The 22,734-nt window shown below is 34.5% G+C and overlaps 1 protein-coding gene across 6 annotated transcripts in view; it reads right to left on the bottom strand.

Moving 5' to 3' along the window:
- LOC138325896 (probable 3',5'-cyclic phosphodiesterase pde-5) overlaps positions 1-22,734 on the bottom strand; it is a 68,493-nt gene that overhangs the window by 5,170 nt on the left and 40,589 nt on the right. For 4 of the 6 annotated variants that reach the window (XM_069271902.1, XM_069271900.1, XM_069271903.1 and 1 more), the window contains 21 exons: positions 17,222-17,380; positions 15,357-15,409; positions 15,068-15,179; positions 13,805-13,883; positions 13,182-13,290; positions 12,781-12,874; positions 11,800-11,858; positions 11,279-11,329; positions 8,545-8,603; positions 8,217-8,268; positions 7,575-7,705; positions 7,167-7,259; positions 6,749-6,817; positions 5,970-6,084; positions 5,385-5,524; positions 4,805-4,891; positions 3,621-3,641; positions 1,706-1,856; positions 1,368-1,523; positions 887-937; positions 501-622 (listed from right to left, as the gene is read on the bottom strand). In XM_069271902.1, the coding sequence (XP_069128003.1) occupies positions 501-622; positions 887-937; positions 1,368-1,523; positions 1,706-1,856; positions 3,621-3,641; positions 4,805-4,891; positions 5,385-5,524; positions 5,970-6,084; positions 6,749-6,817; positions 7,167-7,259; positions 7,575-7,705; positions 8,217-8,268; positions 8,545-8,603; positions 11,279-11,329; positions 11,800-11,858; positions 12,781-12,874; positions 13,182-13,290; positions 13,805-13,883; positions 15,068-15,179; positions 15,357-15,409; positions 17,222-17,380 (1,963 nt within the window). Of the gene's footprint in view, positions 1-500; positions 623-886; positions 938-1,367; positions 1,524-1,705; positions 1,857-3,620; positions 3,642-4,804; positions 4,892-5,384; positions 5,525-5,969; positions 6,085-6,748; positions 6,818-7,166; positions 7,260-7,574; positions 7,706-8,216; positions 8,269-8,544; positions 8,604-9,655; positions 9,707-11,278; positions 11,330-11,799; positions 11,859-12,780; positions 12,875-13,181; positions 13,291-13,804; positions 13,884-15,067; positions 15,180-15,356; positions 15,410-17,221; positions 17,381-22,734 lie in introns of all 6 variants that reach the window. The other 2 variants (XM_069271901.1, XM_069271904.1) reach the window with 2 other exon arrangements.

The following is a 22,734-nucleotide window of genomic DNA, read 5'->3' as shown; positions in this document are numbered from 1 at the left end:
CAAAACAATTTGAAAACCAAAAACGTCTTCTATTTGCATCTTGTCATTTGATCTCAAATGATAATGTATATCTTCAGAGACAGGTATAATGATCATTATGATAAGAAAGAAATATGTGAACGAAGTCATGGATAAAGGTAAATTATTATCTGTTGTCATAGGTTACTAATACGTGCGTGACGTCATCAAGACACTACATTGTAACCAGAAGCTAACCTTTTATGTACCTGATGCAGATATCATATAATAGCATTAGCTTGTGGCATTGAGTCGGTATATGAATACAGGTAAAAACGACGGTCTAATTAAAAAGTGTAACAGTATAGTAAAATTAGCGGGTCAGATGTACCCAACACCACCGGAGAGACAGGAAATGTCAGACATTCTAGTAATCAAGTATAATTGGAGCCGGTCCTGACCCATGTTTTCCGGATTCGTTGTATCCATATAATTAGGTCCTGTGTATACGTGTGTATGTATCTGATAATGTCCGTAATTACCTGTGTTCTCGGCTATCCCACGTGAACTCATCCCTGTCTGCTATCTCCTGAAGGCGGGCACGGTTAGTGAAAAATAAAGCAAGATCCGTTGCTAGGATACAATGACGGATATCGCCCAGCATCTGAAATCATTGTTTTTTAATGGAGAATAAATCATATTGGACCACGGAACAAAAAGCACTGACAATACAACTAAGAAAACTAAAAGCACATTGATAAAGATATTTCAAAGCATCACAATTTAAACACCAAAAGTATACGCTGTTTCACTCAAATACTTCACGCAACTGTTTTGGATATCATAGTGTGTGAAATAGAATATGTTCATCTCTGCTTTGCTTACGTTCTTGTTATATCATTTCATGAAATATTTCAGTTTTACTTACGTGTTTGTATTCTTCCGAAGACAAATGTTTGAAAATATTGTGTCCTTCATTCTACAGAAAGAAAAAAATATGGCATTGTGTTGATTTATACATAGGTATTTGAGACATGGAAATAACATTTGATGGTTTTTAACAATGTGGGTCACATGTAAAATACGTAATAATTTATATGCATATTTCATACATTTGAAAATATTTGTTTACAGTATCATAGAAATGTATTTTTCCACAGCATTGTTTTGTAACATACAACTGCATGGCACATTGTGTTCGCCTCCCAAAATACACTTCTCGTTGAAAACCTATACAATTAACAAATCTTCAATGAATTATAACCGATGCCACTGACGTAGATTCCACATGACTATGATTATAACGAAAGAGTAGAAACAAACTTGATTTGTTGAATACGAGAGGAAGAGCAGAAGCAGAATGGCCATCAAAACTAGTTATCAACAAGGACCGCGAAAGATAAGCATACCTGCAATATGGTAATTGTGTGGTTGAAGTGGTGGTGCTCCATTGTCGAGGTAGAATAAATAGATGCCAATGGAGACGCACTTTTTACCATAAAGGCGTTAGTCTTTCCTCGGTGGTCAAGGTCATGACAAAGGCACGCTACAAACAGCGCCAGACTCTACAACAGCAGCAGATATTACACCGTGAACAGTTGCCAATTATAGTCATTGCAAGTGTTCAAAAGAATTAAAGAAAAACGTAATGAATATGCCTTAAAGACATTACAAGTGTTCATCAGAAAAAGACTAAAATCATAACATTAATATTGTATTAGCCATCATATGTTTGAATTAATTTTACCTCAAAGGGAGAGAACTCGTGCTTGGCTGTTTTGAGCACCGTGAACATGGCATGCGCTACGGAGAAGGCGTGAGCCCAGTTGTGGTAGGGTACGTTTCGGTAATTCTTCCGTACGGTCAGTGTAAACCGTATGATGTCATTGATATCATATCTGTTAATAAAACAAACGCTAATTACAACATAATAGAACATGAGGTTAATTAAGGTTTGCTTTTCCAAGGGATTGAAATATCGGAACATCAGTACTGAAATAAAACTATTGTTAGCATTCTTATGTTTAGATTTGATGATGATGGTTTGATCTTTGATAATCCTTAGAATTAATAACAATACGTAAAAGAAGGATGACGTCCATTTTTATATTGATTCGTATGAAACGTAAGAAAATGTCTCCATACAATGTATACTTGAATTTGCTTTTGGGAATAGGAAAGTGAAGATTCACACGGTGAAATGTTTTGTGAAGATTATATTTCATACATTGAGAGTACAGGGCGGGAGCACATCCTAGGGTGAAGGGTCACAAACCAAAAGGTCATTGCAAAGTCTGCTGGGTAATGCGATGACGTCATTGAAATGACCTTAGAGGCATGATAAGGTGATAGGTAACCAACTCCACTCGGAACTTTGTGTTTTGGGGAATGAATGAAGATATATGAAACATAGTATATGGATTACATATACAGAACCATACCAGTGTTTATATTGTTGGGTGGTCTTGTATCGAAATATGTCAATACAAAGCACGTATAATAAGGATCAAGCTCTAAATGTGATGTAATACGCAATGAATCTAGATAACAATCTAGATAATATAAATATATATATATAATAATAATATGACAAAGTGACCTCAATTAAATGCATATGCAAAGATCCATTTAAGTTGTATGTGCTATGTATTTAATGTGTAATTTTCAGCTTATACGGCTATTAAGTATCTACCGTAAACTACGATCCGTTTATAGAATCAGAAGAAGTGTTGAAGCTTTGTCCCCAGCTAGTTTCCAATTATACAACTACTCTACTACAGAAGCTATTACACAACGATATACACCTATAGAAATAGTAAGTGCAGAGAAGATAGATATTACCTAGCGGAAGATCAGGCAGAGAGTATTACCGACCATTCATTCCTTTTTCTGCATTTCCATATTGTATTGATATCTGTTTTTTTGTTGTATGCATTGGTTGTTACTTCACGTGTTTCTTAACGTCAGAGATTTCAGAGAAAACTCGGTGAGCGACCACAGAAACTGATGACGTATCAACCAATAGCTACCATCAAGAGCCGACAACTCTAATATTACAAAGCTGTCTTAAGACAAACAGCTGCGACGTTCAGGACAACGTAAACAAACCCCAATCTCTATTCAGTCTTAAAATATAACAAAACCCATACTAAGAATTTCTGTCTGCTATGTCCAGTTAGATATTGAATACTGCGAAATTGTAAACTGTAAATTAGAAAGTTCATAAATGGTTATATTTATGAGCAAAATTGTACTTTTTCATTTATTTCATAACTTCTTACATTAAAAAATATCTAAATTTACCCCATTTTCCCCCATACCATAAGACAATTAATTAGACTGAAATCTATTCTTTCTAATATGCTGAAAACATAGGTTCTATGTTTTCTAACTGATACAGGCTTACTTTTCAAATATTTCTCACAGTATACATATACTAGATATGACAAACAAGCAAAACTTCCGAACTTCGACTAAGGATCAAGATACATATAAATAGGTCACCTCAAGTGAAAATGAGAAAAAGAAAAATACTTTGTCCTTCGAAATAATTCAGAATTAAATAAAATCTTCTCTATTAGAAGACCAAACAGTTACCAATAGCAAACAGTATACAGAAGCCAAGATGGCGGGTGATTTAGTACATGTACATTGGGTTATACCTTTTCTCATTTTCTCCTCCACTGCAAAAAGCAAAAGGACATTTCTTTGTTCTATATCCTGAAGAATTCTAAAGATTATATAGCAGAAATTTTGACACTGTCTATGAAATATTCCATCAAAGATGACAGTTCAAGATATACGAGCCTTAATACAGTCAAATGATGTCAGTTTTCACTTGATCAAAGCAATGTCAAATATGTTAGGAAGAATTAAAGCTGTAGATGCTGATTGTGGTATAAGATAATAATAAGATGAACTCGATATAGTTATTTTCGGTAAACATTTTAGCAGTATTTTCACCATATCGTCTTTTCAATATTAACACTGTTTTGCCATATTTTGCGTCAATAAATTTTACATAGAAAATTACTGAATAAAATGACATCACTTTCTAAAACTACAAAGCTAAGGTACCAACACATGCATTACAGTCCACAAACACTGCCCGCAATTAACAAAGCCGTTTTAGGTATTCCAATTAACAGACTATACGAATGTCACACCAAAGATGCAAGAGTTTGCAATTAAAATAAAAAAATCAAAACTATCGATTATTTTCATGGGCATGTATTGCAATGTTTCAATCTCAACGGTTATTTACGGAAGCTTGAATTCAGCCGACATGGTCATTTGGAAATAAAACTATAGTGAGAACGATCAAGTTGATAAAAAATACCTGAATTTTAAAAACCAAAACGCACTTTTCACTTGTCTTTGTAATATAATTTTTATTGGATGACGCCACTCATATATTTGATGATAACAATAAAATTATCAGTCATTATATGTAAAATATCCTTTCCAGCAATACCACTATTGTATTACGTTTTTAGCAGTTTTTGTATAACTGTCAATAAAAATGTCCCTAAAAGCATACATGTACCCTAGTTACTTAAATATGACGCGTTTTTCTTAAAACTAGGTCGACCTATTTCTTGATATGGTAATGCTGAAAGCATCGATGAAAATGTTCGTGAAAACATAAATAGCTCTAAGCAGTCACACAAAACACAAGTCCAATACTGGCGTAACAATACCTATTAAAAGAAGGTAAGGTGCGTGAAGTTAGAAAAAAAATTCTTTCACGTTTTAAATTATAAAATCTTGAAAGTTGGAAATTTTAAAAGTATAATCTTCCTAAGTCTTTCTTCAAACATGAACTGAAATGTGATATCGTGCTCACCGTGTCCCCTCGAAGATGTCCTTGATCATATAGAGCACATAGACCGGTTTGTGGTCATTAGTGACAGACCACGGGGAGAAATCGAAACTACAACAAACAAAAAATTTGATGCAATTTAAACACGTAAAATGTGATATTGGTGCATTTTAGCTTAGATATACTATAAAATCAATATTTTGCCAAAATTGTTCGGAAGGGAACATAATAAGAGTAATAGAAGCGTCTTTAATTCCAAACATTTCGAGAAAACACTCAGCAATATGATGACTTGAAGAGTAAGCTGCAGTGTGTTTCCTCGACAAAGGCAATATAGCCGAGAATTCAGAAATAGAAAAAAACCTTTTTTATATTACCTATAAAATTTAGCCTGTTGACAATTCATCATGTCACATCTTTGATACAAATATCATATCAATGGAATCGTTCGCTGATTTGACACGTGTTACAATAACGTATACATTTTGCATATCTGAAGAATGGATATTGTTCAACTTATCGAGATTAGCGTAATTATACAATAGGTAAAACGTTAGTATTAAGACTTTTAAGAATACATTTTGTGGTAATGAATACTACAAACTCGATAATTTCCGGAAGTTGTCGTGGTATGGGGATAGATTTGACTGCTGCATACTCCTCTTCACTCCCTTGGCTATGGTAGGACAGCACGTCTAAGGCGACCTTGAACTTCTGCTCTGACCGTCGTATTTTGTCGTACAGCTGCAATCAATTCGAAGTATATTGGTGAGATTTATTATTCACAATATTTCAAATCTAATTCTGACGTTGTATTTCTTCATGTTACAATGTAAGCATATAAAACATATTTCAGGTGTTTGGATATGGATTGGTGTGTTAACCAGACTGGGTTGCCTCAACATTAACGAACAATGCGGCCCAATGCATATTAAAATATGAAAAACCATACTTACATATTCGATAAAAAAATATACATACAGAAAAGAAAATGTAACCTTAGGTTTTATGTTTAAGGACCAGTGTTTGAATAAAAGAAACCACCATTCAACAATCTGACAATCAATGTCATAAAATATATGTTTATCGGTAGTGTTACCTTGCAAGCAATGTTGTGTTATGGTAATTATATAACTGTCTCGTTATTCGTTATGGCATCTTTCAAAATAAATTGTATTTCCATAGTAACCTTTGCGTGATGTAGAGCCAGCCCACAGTAAATAGCGAAAGTTTCGAACGATTCCTCGTCCGCTCTGTTGAAAATTCCGTCCATTTTGTTGACCATCTGTACGACGCCAATGATGCTGGAAGCAACAGAAGAAAAAAAATCAGATAAAAAGCTGAAGTGACGAAGTTTTGTTATACGCATTAAAATCATTTTATGATCCATGTTTCTGTACTATATACCGGCTTACAATATCGAATGGATTCTGGAGCCCTAGTGAGACAAAGAAACTATGTCTATGTAACAAGAGGCCCATGGGCCTTAACGGTCACCTGATATTTGATTCACAATAGTTATGTCATTTACTAACAAACAAATGTCTTTTGTTCATGAATTAGGAACATAGATCTTTCGAATTTTAGTCTACATGCAAAGTTCCGTTAAGCTCGGTTTATATTCACTCAAGTTATCTTGTTCACAAGGAAATGTTAATACACTGTAAGTATGAAATAAAGGCAAAAACGCGTGTGCGCCGCTGGTTAAACAGAACAAAGCAATGATCGTACGTGGTGTCAAATCATAGCCGAACAACACATATAACTTCAGCCAAACCCTTCCGCTGATGTTTATGCAGTACGTATCTTCACGTCACTCTCAATAAAAAAACAAAAGACTCTTAGGTCATAGTTCTCTTAATAAACAAAACATAACAATGGGTAGGAACGAATCACATTAGACTCAACGTTCCTTAGATAAAACAGGAACGAAACAAATAACATTCACTGTATACATAATATAATTACCTGCCGCGTATGTATATAGGCATACAGAGAATACTACTGGTGCGGTACCCGGTCTGCTGGTCAACCTCTCTGTACGTAAAATATACATGATTAAACCATTACAATACACAAATTTGTAAGTCCTTGTTCACGTTTTAATCACTATTATTGTTCGACATTTAATTATGTTACGGAATATCAATTGCAAAGAAAACAATCATTATGTATGTATTTGATGAAACCAATCTACGCAGAAAATAAACCTAATAATACATACATAAATTATATAAAAATTATTTGTAAAAAATATTAAAGTTAAAGTAAAGCAGTGTATTTCATTTGTACTATGAATTGAAAGAAGTATCGTATATTCATTCTTTAAAATACGAGTTATCCATCAAAATGACTATCTGGCATAAAAAAGGTTAATCCTACCTACCTGTTAAATCGGGAATCGTTGTATGCATCAGATATATTCAATATACTACCAGTCGTAGCAACAAAGCCAGCAACCCCTTTATCCATAGGAAACCTATTATCAAATAACGATAGTTATTAAAATAGGAGCATTTCAAAGGATTATGAAATTCTGAACGCAACAGTAGAAACGGTTGAAGATTGAAACAGCTAAAATATGTAAGCTTACAGTAATAAAAACCGGATCACATAAAGAATATGGACCTTTGAATTAAACGCGAGACTTAACAAGAACTTTTGATGTATTATACAAACAATACCATATTTCGTTGTAAAGATAGGAAGATGAAATATTAACTTTTCGATGAAAAATACATTTTGTTAACAACCGTCATTAAAACACCAATACAGTATATCATATTACTAGTACCTGATTTCTTTTTTCGGAACTTTTTCGTCGGCTTTTCCCGTGTCAAATATCCTTGCGTAAAGCTCATTTGTATTGGAGTCAAGTAAAAACAGCGACGCTCTGTCGGCGTTTCCGAGCTTCTTTGCGTAATTCTAAAATTAAAAATATTCATTCATGAAAGATATACTGAATAGATGCTGGCGGAGAAGGAATTGAAAAAAAAAAATAACAATAGAGGTTGGTGACAAATGCGATCATATATCAATATTAAAAACATTGCTATCCTGTTTTAACTTTATGCCTATAACTCAAGCTCAGAACATAAACCATTTTATTTTAAGTCGATTAAATTTTGCGATTGACAGTGCATGTATACCTAATCTATGACTAAAACAATTTCGCTACGATTAATTTACAAACTCCAGTAGTCGGAGTGAAAAGCGAAATTAAACCGCGCTGAAACACTATATAATTATAATAAAATCGATTTTGTAACAATGAAAGGGAAAGTATTATTTGTGTAATTCCATATTGCGTGATTTTGACATTAACACTTCATAAATAAGTTGAAGTTTTAATGATCTCTTGTTCAGAGCGTTAAGTGCTAGTTTAATATTAATTATGCTTTTTTTTTCATGCTCACATTATTCACTAGTGACTTACCATGATTTTCATTATAACGGTATCCATACTGACTATGTCTTGGAATATTGACCTGTTCAATTAGAAAATATTCATCATTTGTAATCAGTGTTAATCATTTGTACCACTTAAATCGACGTTTTTTTTCCAACGATATTCAAGAGATTCGATAACCAAATATACAATGTGAAAGAAATTTGGGTGGATTTTTTTATGATCTAGCTATACTGATCTAGATTAGATTTCGAAAATAGTCTTTTTATCACCATCTTTTTCATCAATGATCATCATCATCGACATCATCACTGAAAATGATAATTTTACAGATTATTCGTTATGTCAGTCTTACTTTGTTACTGCCAGTAGGAAGTCGTTAAGTTTCCTTTGTTTCGCCATACTGTTATACAGCTGAAATAAAATATAAACACGTGTTTTTAAGACTTTCGCTCCATTAACAAGTAAAAAGAAGCATTATAAATCAGCAACACATCATATAATTATTTTGCATGGAAAGTACAGTTACAATTATTTATTGAATAATCATTTACAAAGACAACCACGCTACTTTGAAATACACCAAACCTGATTGACCATAACATAACTAAAATATAGATGTATTCATAAGGACAGTTTATTTAAGACATTGAACGTTGTTTTTTTTTACATCAAATTAGTTGCAAACAGGTGTTTGATTATGAAAAAAATATTAATTATATTACGTCATACACATATATATATAATTGAATATATTGTAACATGTTAACATCATTTTACTTTTTAAATAGAATCAATTTTCGTTAGATGTTGATTACTAAGTGCACAAAACAGCATGCATTACCTTACCATGTATCTATTAAAATCAAGATTATTAGCATTCATCAGATTCTGTATGTGTAACAATACATATCAGTAGCCATTTTGTTTGTTAAGCTTATTCGGGCATCTGTATTATATGATTATGCCATTGTCTATCTATTTCGGACAATAACAATATAAAAATGGTTTTAGCTGAATAACATTTGGAATTCCCATTCCACACAACGCGATCTGCGCTTGATTTCACAACATTGTCTGTATCACAACACCAACGTTTTCGTCGTCCTCAATACTTCAGGGGTTACCATCACTGTCGTTATATACATTCATGGCATATCCCATATCAAAACTGAAGGCTCTATCTGCAACCAAAGTTGAGGAGGTAGTTTGGTCCTTTGACGTACACCAGAAGTATTGAATAACAGTACACTGTGCTTGACAATGTGTCTTATAAGGTTGGGCGTCGCTTTCTCAGTAATCTCCAAAATGAAGTTTTTGCTGGCCTCTGACTGGTCAGTTATTTTTCCTCTTGAACTGAAGGTTTTGCGATGGAATATTCTAAAGGTATTTATAACGACAGTGATAGTAACCCCTGGATTATCGAGGATGCGTTTTCACTGGACAACAAAGAAGGCACGTGATACCTCAATGTGGAAGTAGCCAAAACTCCCCCAGGAGACCATATTGTCTGCTCTCTACAGAAATAACCGTGACACGATTAGATTGATGTGGGCACAGAACAACAGAAAACAAGCATGGTACGCCAAACACCGGGTTACACTGGTACAAATACGTACAGGGGTACCAGTCTAGGTCATCTATCGGCTGTACTTTTGGTGGAATCGCTAATTTTTGTGTCGCCTATTCGGTGAGTTATATCAAGCATCTTCAGTCGCAATTGGTATGAAAAAGACAGCTAATAATTCTACAGTGGCTGTTGGTATAAAAGGACCCAAACGGACATACTGTAGCTGCTTGTCATTTTATTTATTTCATACAGTGATCGTGGCATCTATATAACCTTGTACACCGTGTGATCATCTTTCCAGCCAAAATACAACCGATTGATACCCCTGACCTGAAGTAATAGCAAACAGAAAAGACTGGTCGTTCATATACGTAGCAAATGAAAAAAAATATCATTTGGATAGGTGGGTTTGGGATGTTAATTTGTTTGTATTTATTTAATATTGGCTCTTGAATAATTACTTATTTCTTTGTGATTATATTTTTATACAGTGGCATGTATCAACATGTGAGCCCCATAGCCATATAGGAATTTTATTGAACCTAGAAATAGTTTATCTTATGTCATTATTCTACGACACGCTCTGAACATTGTGAACCAACCTTTTTTCGCGGCCACTAAATTTCGCAATTTCCATTTCAATACCAGTTCTCGAAGATTAATATTCTCGTATTAAAAAAAACTGAATGGTGTTGATTTTCAATTGCGGAAGTAAACTTTCGCGAAAGAAAGTTGGTTTACAGTATTCTTTACAGACAGGTAGACATCAGTGTTTTACTCTCGATACTGACAGTTTAGTAAATTTAACTACTTAATGATTAAAAAGAAATTTTAAGCACACACACAAAAACACTTCGTTTTAATTTTGAGAAATGAATCTACAAGGTCAGAACGACATCTCCAACAGCTGATTACCGATTTTCCCGATGTTTCCCCTAGTAAACCCTGTCTGTGCTTCATTTCATATTCAAACTTCATCTTAATGTTAGTCCTGTGGATTTTCGATTTTCAGGCAAGGTAGGGATTAGAGTAATATATGCGGAAGGTGCGGAATGCGTGTAGCTGTATAGCAGGCAGAAATATATTAATACATTGTTGAAACAAAACAAGTTTGAATAGAATTCTTTTCTGGAGGCTTTCTGCAATTAAAGTTATCAATGTATCTTTCCAAACCCAAAAAGTTTTATCTTTGTGTCCATTTTCACAACGAGGACAATACTTCTTTTCAAATAGCTTTCTCACAAGAAACGGGGACAATCTTTTTAATCATTCAAACAGGTTTTGGTTTTGTTTACCAGCGGCAGAACCTTTAAACTGGTTTGATTAAATTAATTACACGATAAGAAGAATTTTAAGCATAAAGCAAACTACTTTGAGGAATACAGCTGCGAAATTAGAAAACCAGCTTCAACAAAAAGATGAAAGTAAAGGTCAAATAAGTTCAAGGATGATTAACAGAGTTAAGTGAAGTACTAAAAGCAAACGCTACTCGAGTGATGAAGCTATGCGATGATTTTACCTCGACATACTCCACGAACATATCTGCCCAAACTAACAAGGACGCCGCGACCTACAACACATCACTGTCTGGTTACACACAAACACTTACGTACAACAAGCCATGGACTAAAACGTCAATACACAAAAGGATGACGACATCAAATTTGTGTAGTACGACAATACTTAAATACAGCAAGTTGATAATAATCGCATCAATCCCGATATTGATTTGGCAACATGAAACCTAATATCATGATAATCTTTGTGTGTTTATGAGTGACGTAATTATACCTGGGAATTAATCCAATACACTTGGTGAAAATAAAGGTATAAAATATAATATAAAATTACTTTGTATAAAAAATTGGTATATCTTTGTTGTAGGTTTAAAAAACCAAAATGAATTTAATAGTAGAATTCCAGTAGCCGAAGAGGTATTTTTCATATCATTTGCTAATTCATGCGTAAGTATAAAATTTATCATCGTCTCATTTTAAGCGAATATAATGTTACAATATTGTAAATGATTCTAAGTCTCACCTCTTCATCTTCTGAGCTAAATGGTATATTTCCATAATATCTAAACATTTCTATCACTCCTGTTAAAAAACAAGAAAACAAACATGCTATATTTCCACCAATAGCAATTACTTAAACTACAATATATAGTCAGTTGCCACTTAATTAACCCTGTATCAATATTTTCGGATATTATATCTTTAAAGGCCCATTACCTTTCCGGAGCAAAATATAAAGGTTTCTTAAAAAAACATTAATAACATCAGAAAATGCGTACCGATGACCTAAAATAAGGTTACGACACCAAACATATGCAAGATTTCCTGCGTAATAAATGAAAACAGTGGAGAGTCAATTCGCTGTTTCGCCGTCTGGCGCAGTGACAGTCAACTACCGCCCGGTATTTAGGACAACGGCAGGAAACATAATACGACCCGCGTTATGAAAATAAACATTTTATCTATTTTAATCAAGTCGTTCAGAAGGTGATGATAAATGTAGAGTTAACGGTAAGTTAATAACCTTTACGACTCTACAAAGTTATCGATCTTGTTTTACATTCCCATTTTAAAAATTAAAAGCCGTTTCGGAAAGGGCCTTTAAGTGAAAGCAACACATATACTCCAAATATTCTAATCATAAAAATGTGTATGATTACTAGTAATTGTATAGACAGAGGATGTATTAGAACGTTTTATATTTCTATACAGACTGTTCAAGATTTCTTAAACACATAATTATGACACCTCTTTACACTCCGCTGGATCTATAGGTTAAATGTCCCCAATCGAGGGTTTAACAGCAACTCTTGAACGTTAATTTATTTATCCACAATTACTTTCGAAAGAAAAAAAATATTCGGGAACATAAGCCATTTTACACTTGATTACTCGCCACAGGATTATATATCTAACAATCTGTGCATTGTTCAATAAAAGAAATGTCTAACAGAGACAATCAAATGTCGACAGACGACAAGCATGTGTGACGATAATGATTTACCCATGATTCCTTCTTTGCCGTCGAGGATGGGAACTACGATCACAGATTGAGCATTGTCTGTCCTCACACCGAGACCTCTGGGATACCTCGGATCCTGCCAATCAGGTTATTAGTTATACATTAACATATTTAGGATTTGGTGTATACAAACTGTAGTTAATGTTACCATTAAAACGTGTGCTTTTAAATTAGCATTTTGCCTGGTGTCATGACACAGATTTTTTAACATTATTGAATACAAACAGGTAAGACATTTTGATTTAAGCATTTCATTATACAAATTCATATCCTATTGCTTAACGGATTATGAAAAGACAACTCGGTGAAGTTACAAATTCAAACATGCTTGTTATTCCTGTATAGTCAATAATTCGTAATTGATTAAAACAAATGTAACGTACATGTTGTAATTCTGTAAGCCTGATCGTTTCTCGTGTCAAGGCAACAAAATCCGGAAGTGACATCCCAGATTTGGACCGGCCAACAAACGAGGATGATCGCTCCCTTTTGCTGTGAAAATAAAAAAGAGATTATCATCCCATTCGTCATTGTTAGTTACATTCGATTAAAACAACATTCAATACATCGTTTTGTAAAGGCATCTCGACCATACCTTCATCAATGATATAAAAGGTGTATAGTGTCGTCGATGACATAACACAACTTAAAATGAAAACGTCACACTCTTTAATGTCATAGTGCGCGTGAGCCGTTTTTCACTTCACTATTTTACATTGAAACCGTGAGAGTTCCATACGCTCAGGGGAGATAAACCATCATTTTGACTGGCATAGCTTGTGGGATACTAATGAGCTATCTCACCTTAGACAGATTTTATCGTTTTACGTACATACATTTATCTTACAGAATGCAGATTTTATCGTTTTATATACATACATCTATCATCTAGAATAAATATCATTGCAGTGTAGTATCATTGATATTCATATCCTATCAAGATCCGAGTTAATGAAGCTTGACTTATATACGTAACACATGATTGAGAAGAGAAGAGAGAATTTACCCCGTGGGGAAGGAGGTGTGGTATCGTAACTGCTTCTGTTCATCCGTTAGGTATAGATTGAAGCCATCAGCATTGACACCTGGAATGTTCAAAATATACGGACAATGAATTCACATTTTATACTGACGATGTATGCTAATCTCTAAATCTAAAACGACATTTTATATCGAGTAGAGAAGAAACGAGAATTTACATCATTAGAATGCGTCACGGAATTTGTCTTAATAAATATAGGATAATTGGTCTTTCTGTCGGTACATATCATTTAATTTCAATCTCACATGTAAGTCAATTTTTTACGACAACACATGCATTTCCTAACGGCTTTATTAACTGCGATCAAAGGTCTGGAATGTTAATTAATTAGTCTTGTTATGAACGTTATCCCCTAATGGCTTATTTTAATACATTTTATAATTGTAAATCTTTAATGGTATCAAGTGTATACAGCGGGTGGGAATAACACTAAGCTTGTTGGAAACGTGTGTGATTGTTTATGTAACGGTCACGGTCCTTTTAACGAGAAAGCTGAGTATGAACCTTTTCGAAACGTTTTCACCAGCATACATGTTAATCTACCGACAAGGCGGAAATCCAACGTTGCTAGTGTTTTTAAAGAAAATCAGTTTTGTAACACTGCTATTTTTTCTAAATGTCATACTTTTCACTACCGCTTCGGAGTTTTTGATCAACATATCTGCACGAGTGAGAAGAATAAGCATGTATAAAAAGAAGATAGCTACTTATGAGATAGGTGTTGTGTGCTAAATTGCAGTATAAACGTCACGTTGAAGTGATGAAATGATATCACACAAACGCGAAACGGAGTCACCGCGAAACTTAGTTGGATTTCAGTATATGATAATCATGTTGGTCTGTATGCCTTCTCGTACATACAGCACCAAAACGTACACTGTTGACTAAGTGATTTCGCTGATAAGTGTGAGAGAACAGCCACTGAGAAACCATGCCGAATTCACACACAATAGTTAAATAAAAGATCTATTCATATAGTTATATTACGTGTATTGATATGAAATACTGGATCTAGGTGTAAAATGAAAAAAATAGGAACATTAGATAAAAACTACATCAAATAGTGTTATCCGTAAGGAGTGATTACATTCCACTTCTCGTCCGATATTTGTTGCAAGATACCATTTATTAGAGAAGAATGTCAGAAATGCACGTTTTGCCGAGCTACATAATCAAGTAATTGGCTTGTTGTGCTTCGGTATACGTCACAGACATAAAAACACTTACAATTTTTAGCACATGTTGAAAGTTCTGTGAGGATTTCTGAGCGGCTCGTATGTAGATTGAAGTCTTTGGTGAGCTTGTGTAGCACCTTCCATTTGTTTGATTGCACCGTCGTCTGGAAAGATTTATGAATATGTACAAATTCAACGTGAAAGAAAGACTCACTTACAATTGTCGTCTGTAAGATTACTTTAAGCTATTGTACGAATTCAAAATGAGAAAAAGACACGATCGTATCCCGCGAGATAAGGTAACCGCTAAAGTGCCACGTGATGCTCATGATGATTCTTACCGTCCATCGACTTTTGCTATGTTGTGATTCCCGGAAATGTTCTCTATTGTCACCTGTAAACATTTGAAAAATAGATTATAAAATTTCATTTATTCTTTTTTTTAATGGGTGTGTTTGTATGATAGGAATACTCTACCTTCATAGTTGTATTGTATGCTATGGCTTGCCAAGCACTTATCATTTTAAAATACAGATTTATATAATTACTATCGCTCATATTTATGAGCATACTAGTTTTTTTATAGTAAATGAAATTGTTTGAATCATAGCTGCATCACAACAGGAAATCTCCATAAATGCAAACGGCAACCTTGAAAAGGCGCGAAAAATTCATAGATCGTCATTACATTAAAATCATTCTGGCTATTAAATGACTTTCGTAAAAGTTGCTTAATCCTGGTGTGCATATTTAGTGCATTGGATTGGTTTCAAACACAATAGATAAATATTTTGATGTCTCCGACATGTACACTTTGTTCCATGTCGTAAGACATAATCGTATTTTTAGGTATCTCAAAGAAATCGGCATATTTAAAAACAAACTATGATTATTTTCTCATCTTATCATCCTATCAACTCAACATTTTCTCGTGTGTTTTAGCCAAAACTAATTTACCCCAACAATTTTTCTATAAAATAAAAAAAATTACAATATGTGATTTAGTTCTTAATTGCTTATGTCTTATCCTGATCTTTTAGAAGTAGTAACTATTCATCTTTTATTCAGATCCTTTGACTACTTCTTTGACTGGAAGTTTGGCTCTAAATGACCTTGGCTGCCAGTGGGCTGTAAAACTCAAACAAACAATTAATCCTGGTATACATAATTGTTTCTCGCCACTATGCAATAAGTCTTAATATATATTCTAACATTTTCCTACACACATCAATAACTCTCGCCTATTCTTAAACAGTACATCCACAGTATATGGCTGGTACGTCTCTTAAAACGGGTTAAATCTGTAGGAGTCATTACGGACCTGTGCTTAATACAGGCCACTGAGGATGGTCAAAATGTCGTTTTCAGACGATAACCTCATCACAATTTACTCTCTGACAATACCTGACAATACCCTCATCACAATTAACTTTCAATGTCGCTTCAGACAAAACAATACCCTACAATACCTTAATCACGATTAATGTTCAGACCTATCTGAATGTACAATGAACTAACCAAAAATGGTTATAATTAAACTATATCTTCTCCTTTATTTCTATATCGAGAGTTGTTATACAGACAACGACATGTTGAAGCGTTCGTGTGGGCCAATTATTCTTGACAGGTGTAGGTCACGTATTTAAGGACAGTATATATACCGCAAGTCAAAAGTAAACGTTCTGAAACACGACAAGTTTTCTCGGGAGAACCTATACCGTCGCTACAAAAGGCATTGAATGTTCTTGTTTAAACATAGCACTTTGCGGGGGCGTTTTCTCTTTGAATGGCTATATTAGTGAATAAAAGTAGTTTACATGAATACAATAGCTTTTCATAGGTAGTTATTATATAATAATTTATAAAACATTTTATACGAATGCAATGGTATTTCAGGTAGTCATTACATAAAAATGTGCCTTTTTAGAGAATAATAGGTTGCACCTAAACGTACGCAAAAATGGTAGTATAAAAAGGCAATAATTGGTTCAAAAATGATTTATCGCAGTGAAATCGATCAGAGAAGTTTTCAAAGGAAAAAATGCACATAATCAAACATTAATCAGTATATACATACATGTATGTGCAAACACATATTTGCCTTCAAACCCATGTTTGTACTGATAGTAACTGAGCTAATGTCGATAGAATCTGACTTATTAACAGGATATGAATATAATCATTGAACAAAGAAATCAATACTGACCATTAGTGAGGTGCCACGTCTGACGAGGCATGCGCGGTGACCTGTTTTTACGTAGTGACCACTCTTGGACACGGGCGTCTTCCACATTGTTAATGACGTAGCTATCAAGAAACTCCGGGTTCTCCTGGAGAAACTGGGAAACCAGATCCGGGGAGATATCTGTAAACAAGCAAAACCTGGCCATTAGGATTGAGAAGTCAAAACAAACGATAGAAATACAGCTTGGTTACTAGTTCAGGTTTGCACTGTGTTCGTCTCTGTTATGTGGTCAATTCAAAATATCACCAAGTAAATATAGTACAATTTTGTCCATAATCGGGTTTTGCAACCCAGCTACTGTTAAATGTTAATAGCTAGTGGTCATCCTAGGAAGTCATTGTCCACACAGACGATCGCCACCAAGCTACTGGTCAGCGTGAATGACTAATGGTCATCACTTCATCACTAGTGTCAACTGCAGAGGTCTTTCATCCAGAAAATACCAAGAGTTACATTAGTCTCCACTATAGAGTCTAACCCAGACATATGATTGGTTATACGGGTGTCACCTAAGAAACCACTCAGAAAATATGACTAACAGCAAAGGCGTTTTCAGAAACACAATGAGCATGGTACTAGTAGTTACCATGACTTCATCAGGGGTGGAATTTGTGGGTAGGCTAGATGCTGGGGATTGTATAAGCAGGTCAACAGTATTAAAACTGACATTGCTGGTCAGTTCTGTAATACACTGGCAAAGGCACAAACATGTAGTGATATTAGCTGCTGATGTGGTAATTGGATGTAATTCTATGACAATTATGTCTTAATGAAAATAACTATATGGAATAACGTTATCTTTTCTATTGTGAAGTGATGAATCTGAGGGTGATTTTTTATTTAATTTCTTCTCTCTTTAGCAATACAAAAGGTCTGTGTGTGCCATATTAAACATCCAGAATAATTTAAGAAAGAGCTACGTTTCGCAGGTAGCAGAAAATAGCAGTGATCCAAAAACATCGAACCTATGGTCAGCGCCTGACAACTCACCCACGTAGGTCTCAAACTCGCAAATCAGAGGTGGGGGATAACATTAGTATGGTTAAAGCACAATACTAGGGCATCGTGGCCCTTCTTCGCAATGATGGTATTTGTCTAGGAAGTGGGTGAGAGGAGATATTGTGATGTATTTTATGCTTAACTAAAAACTTTCTACAAAACATTGGTACCATTTGTTTCTTTATTTGCTATGATTCGTGAGCATTTATTCACATAAAGGGCAGCTTTCTAACTGAATTATCTATTGATTTTGAAGTTAATTACTCTACATGTGTATATGAGTGACATCAGTGTTTTTTTATCAGTGAAATCGACATGCAAGGCGTAAGGTAAACATTAAACCGGACGGCGGATCTCTTGTTCCGGAATTCCAAATGAAATAAACCAGACAGAAAGTTTCATGGTTTGGGGTATATCACTGATTGGGTCCGGGTATAGAGGAATTACAATCCTGTCATTGACTACCTGTCAGAATGTCTGATACCATTACATTACACAACCGACACTTGTCAGCGGCGAAAATATCGGCTGTTTTATAGCTTATTTACATGATTAATATGGTGTTACATTGTTAAAAAAATATATTCAATATCCCGTGAAATAGAATTTAATTCTATAATAGAGATGATTTTTATGTTCTATTTATTTAAATGCGGTAATAAATAAAAAAAAACCCAGATTTGCTTAATTTATCTGAACGCACAAGATAATAGTCACTGTCACGATAAGATCCCGAATGTTACACGATTCATTTTATCTTTTTAATCTGAAAAAAGGAGCCGTTACTGTGATCGTACGGATATGTCCAAGTTATGATGAACCCGTCATGTAATACCAGATAACTCTAAATGTATTTTTTTTTTTTTTTTTATATGTTTTTTTTGTTAATAAATCTCAATATTATACATAGGGCTTCTTTTTGTACTATTTCATTTTTTTTTAAATTTCACAGTATCCATTTCTGGTTTGATTTGAATTTTGAGTCCAATTTCAAGAAATATAAAGAGTATAATATCAAAATCATTATCAAATGTTAAAGTTATCAAACAAACAAAAATAAAACAACAACTAGGCATTTGTAAGTCACAGGATAGTTAAAAACTAGAAAAATATAGGCAAATAAAGAAAAACGAGTCCATGTGTTAATATCTAAACATAGAGGTTATGTCTACTAACACTGCGTCTCCCTTCACTCTTAGTATACTTAATGATGCATACATATCATACCATTAGCATGTGGGAATGCTGTCGTGGTCGAATGACTTTCGAATAAGTTTCTTTGATTAAATTAACAGCTAGGGTCATATAAGGGCGGCCTCTCATGTATACGGCGTGTTGCGTGTATGTGTTTTGGGAGACTGCGGTATATTCGTGTTGTATCTTCTTGTATAGTAGAACTTTTGCCCTTTTATAGTACTATATCACTGACGTATGCTGCCGAAGACACCAAGCAAAACACCCCACCCTGTCACATTATACCGACAACGTGCAAACCAGTCGTCATACTTCCTGTATGCTGTAGACTTTGGTGTGTCTCGGCCTGGGGACAGAAGCCAGAGCCTACCCTACACGGGTGAGCGCTCAACAGAAGGCCAAAAGTCAGGCGGTGTCAAGGGAGACGTTAGGAAGAATCAAGTCAGATAGGAAGAAGAGTAAAGATAAGATTCAAAATTTAGACTCCTTTTACGATCATGCATTAGAGGAAGCAGGTACAATTTTAACGCCCTACCTGAAGGGCCAAAATACCAAGTAACCCCTCCCACAGTCACATTATAATGACTTTTTGTTTGATTAATTTACGTCTTATTACCAGCCAGGGTCATGTAAGGAGGGCTTTCCATGCAAGCAGTTTGTAGTGTGTTTGAAGTGCGAGGTGAGGAAGAAAAAGTAAGGTAGGAAGAAAGAAAAAAAAATAACATCCTAAATTTAGTCACCTTTTACGATCATGCAATAGGAGCAGAAGGTACTATTCTTATGCCCTACCTGCAGGGCAAATTTTCGAATATAAAAGGTGGAGTTATCTGTTGTCAATAGAAATTATTTTAACATATCTTTCCCGTCTATAAGATTTGACATTTTATAAGCAATATAAAAAATTGTATGATTAAGATCTCCCGACATAATTACCCTAGGCCCTCAACCTCTGGGTATTGTCTATAGAAATGACCTTGGCTATCAATACGACGTTAAAACAATAAAACCAAACGTAAGTAAAGTCTAGTCCGCAAGTCTAAGTTTTGTAAAATAAGGCGTGCAAAGTTAATAATAATTACTAATGCAGAAGACACAGAAAAAAAAGTGACACGCAGCAAATTCATTAAAGCGTTTTATATTACCTTATATTGTTATTATATTGTTATATACAAAGTTTACCTCGTGAAACACATGTCTAATACCTACTTCACATTGTAACAGAAATCTTTGTTAGGATTAGCGGTAAGCTGTCCATACAATAACACCTTTGTTACGTTAATGCGACATGATCGGCTGTATTAACTATGCAAGTGTCTCAATATACGAACGTGATAAGGGTACAAGGTGAAGGTCGGTTTGGAGTGCAATTCCGCCCAAAGATCCCGTGTTACACTAAACTTATACACTTTCGAATGTCACGTACTCAAACTGACGATGATTTCCAAGGTATGCCTATTCAAAACGATACAAAACGTTACGGACTGATTTTAAACAATCACCAAACTCGCAAAAATCAATTTGTCAAAAATAACACGCATCTCCTTACCCCTTATACTTCCGTAATAAAAGGCCCTGAAAGTGATGGCTATTGCAATGAACCAAATTCACATGAGGACGAAATAATAGGCGAAAGGATGGTACATTGAGCGTAGCCATTCAATATTCTATACGGTATCATATAGCTGTTTTAGTGTTAGTTACTATAAAATTCCTCATTGCTGCTTACACCCCCAAAACAAGAATTATGTCACCTGAAGTTAATGATGATAACAATAGGATGGAGGAGGATTGCGAAATGATTAAAGAGATTTGAACGCAAAGTTGACTACTTGAAAAAGAGGTATCAAATCAATGATTTTTTCATTCTATTATATGATAAAATAGCGATAAGATGCAAAACATTTTGTACAATTCTGCGTCTCGTTATCATCTGGAGTAAGTAGAATTTACATTTAAGGATTAACTTGAATAGATTTTTATCCTATGGAGATATAACAAAAATCTGAGTGTACTCTAAATAAACCGCGAAGCGGTATATGATGAGAGTACACTCCGATTATTAAAAAAAAATATTCAAATTAATCCCTATAATTCAATTTACTAAAGATGATCTCTTCAATACTCAAAATTCATTTTGGGACTCTTTTGTCCATGAAATCATTACGTATGAGGGAAGATTGAGTTTTCACAGTTATGTTACATTAAGTACTGTATGCTCGGGACATAAGAAAAAGAAAAGAAATTTGTTTCAAAGTCTGTTTTAACTCAATGCTTAAGGATCAATGTCTTGAATCACTCCTGGTAGCTATGACGAAATGTTTATTGTGGTAAAAACTCATATAGTTTATGCTTTTATCTTTTAAATGCTAGAATAATTTGTAGAAATCAATGGCAGGAACAAGGCTAAGGTCAGGTGTAAGTGGATATATGTAACGATACAATATCTATCATGTTCTGTTATGTATTGCCATATGATGTCCTTTAACTATCGCCAAGCTTTTGTTATTTTGAAGGTTTGCGTCTGTCTGTAGAATACGTTACTATAAATAAACTGGTAAATACGTATTTGTAAGATTATTCAGGTCAGCATTGAATACTTCCACCCTAAATAAATGTACTTAATGATAAAGGGTGCCCGATAATAGTGATAGTTCGGCTGTGTCGTACAGAGACTGTCGCCCTTAGGCCATCCATCAATCCAATCTGGTCAGTGTTAGTGGTTTAATTATACAAACATCATTCACTAATGTCATCGTGTATCCGAGAGTTAACAGCCACCCCCCGGGGTCATCTCCAACCTAAATAAGGTAAACTTTATAATCACAGTGTCAAATCGACGTGGAAATACTTTTAATGGATCGAGGATCCACCTACAGAATCACAGAGGAGCAAAAATACTGACATTATTTCGAAACCATCAACAAAACTCGGATTCTATCAAACGAGGATAAAATATGCAACGAAAAAAATGCTTCCATCCCAATCATATTTATTGTGTTCATATCTTCTGTTTTAATTTTGCTAAAATTTTACTCATACCTTAGACATTATACATGTACAAAATAGTGCTAGTTAGTTGATGACATATTGTATGTGGTGTCTTGCGTCTGTGAAGATACGTGTTTTGGGAGACTGCGGTGTATTCGTGTTGTACTTTCTTGTATAGTGGAACTTGTGCCCTTTTATAGTGCTATATCACTAAAGCATGCTGCCGAAGACACCAATCAACCCACCTCACCCGGTCACATTATACTGACAACTCCCTTAATGCTGAGGGCTAA

The sequence above is a fragment of the Argopecten irradians genome, chromosome 6 (assembly GCF_041381155.1).
Source record: "Argopecten irradians isolate NY chromosome 6, Ai_NY, whole genome shotgun sequence".
Taxonomy (NCBI): Eukaryota; Metazoa; Mollusca; class Bivalvia; order Pectinida; family Pectinidae; genus Argopecten; species Argopecten irradians.
This window is presented reverse-complemented; position numbering and strand designations above follow the sequence as displayed.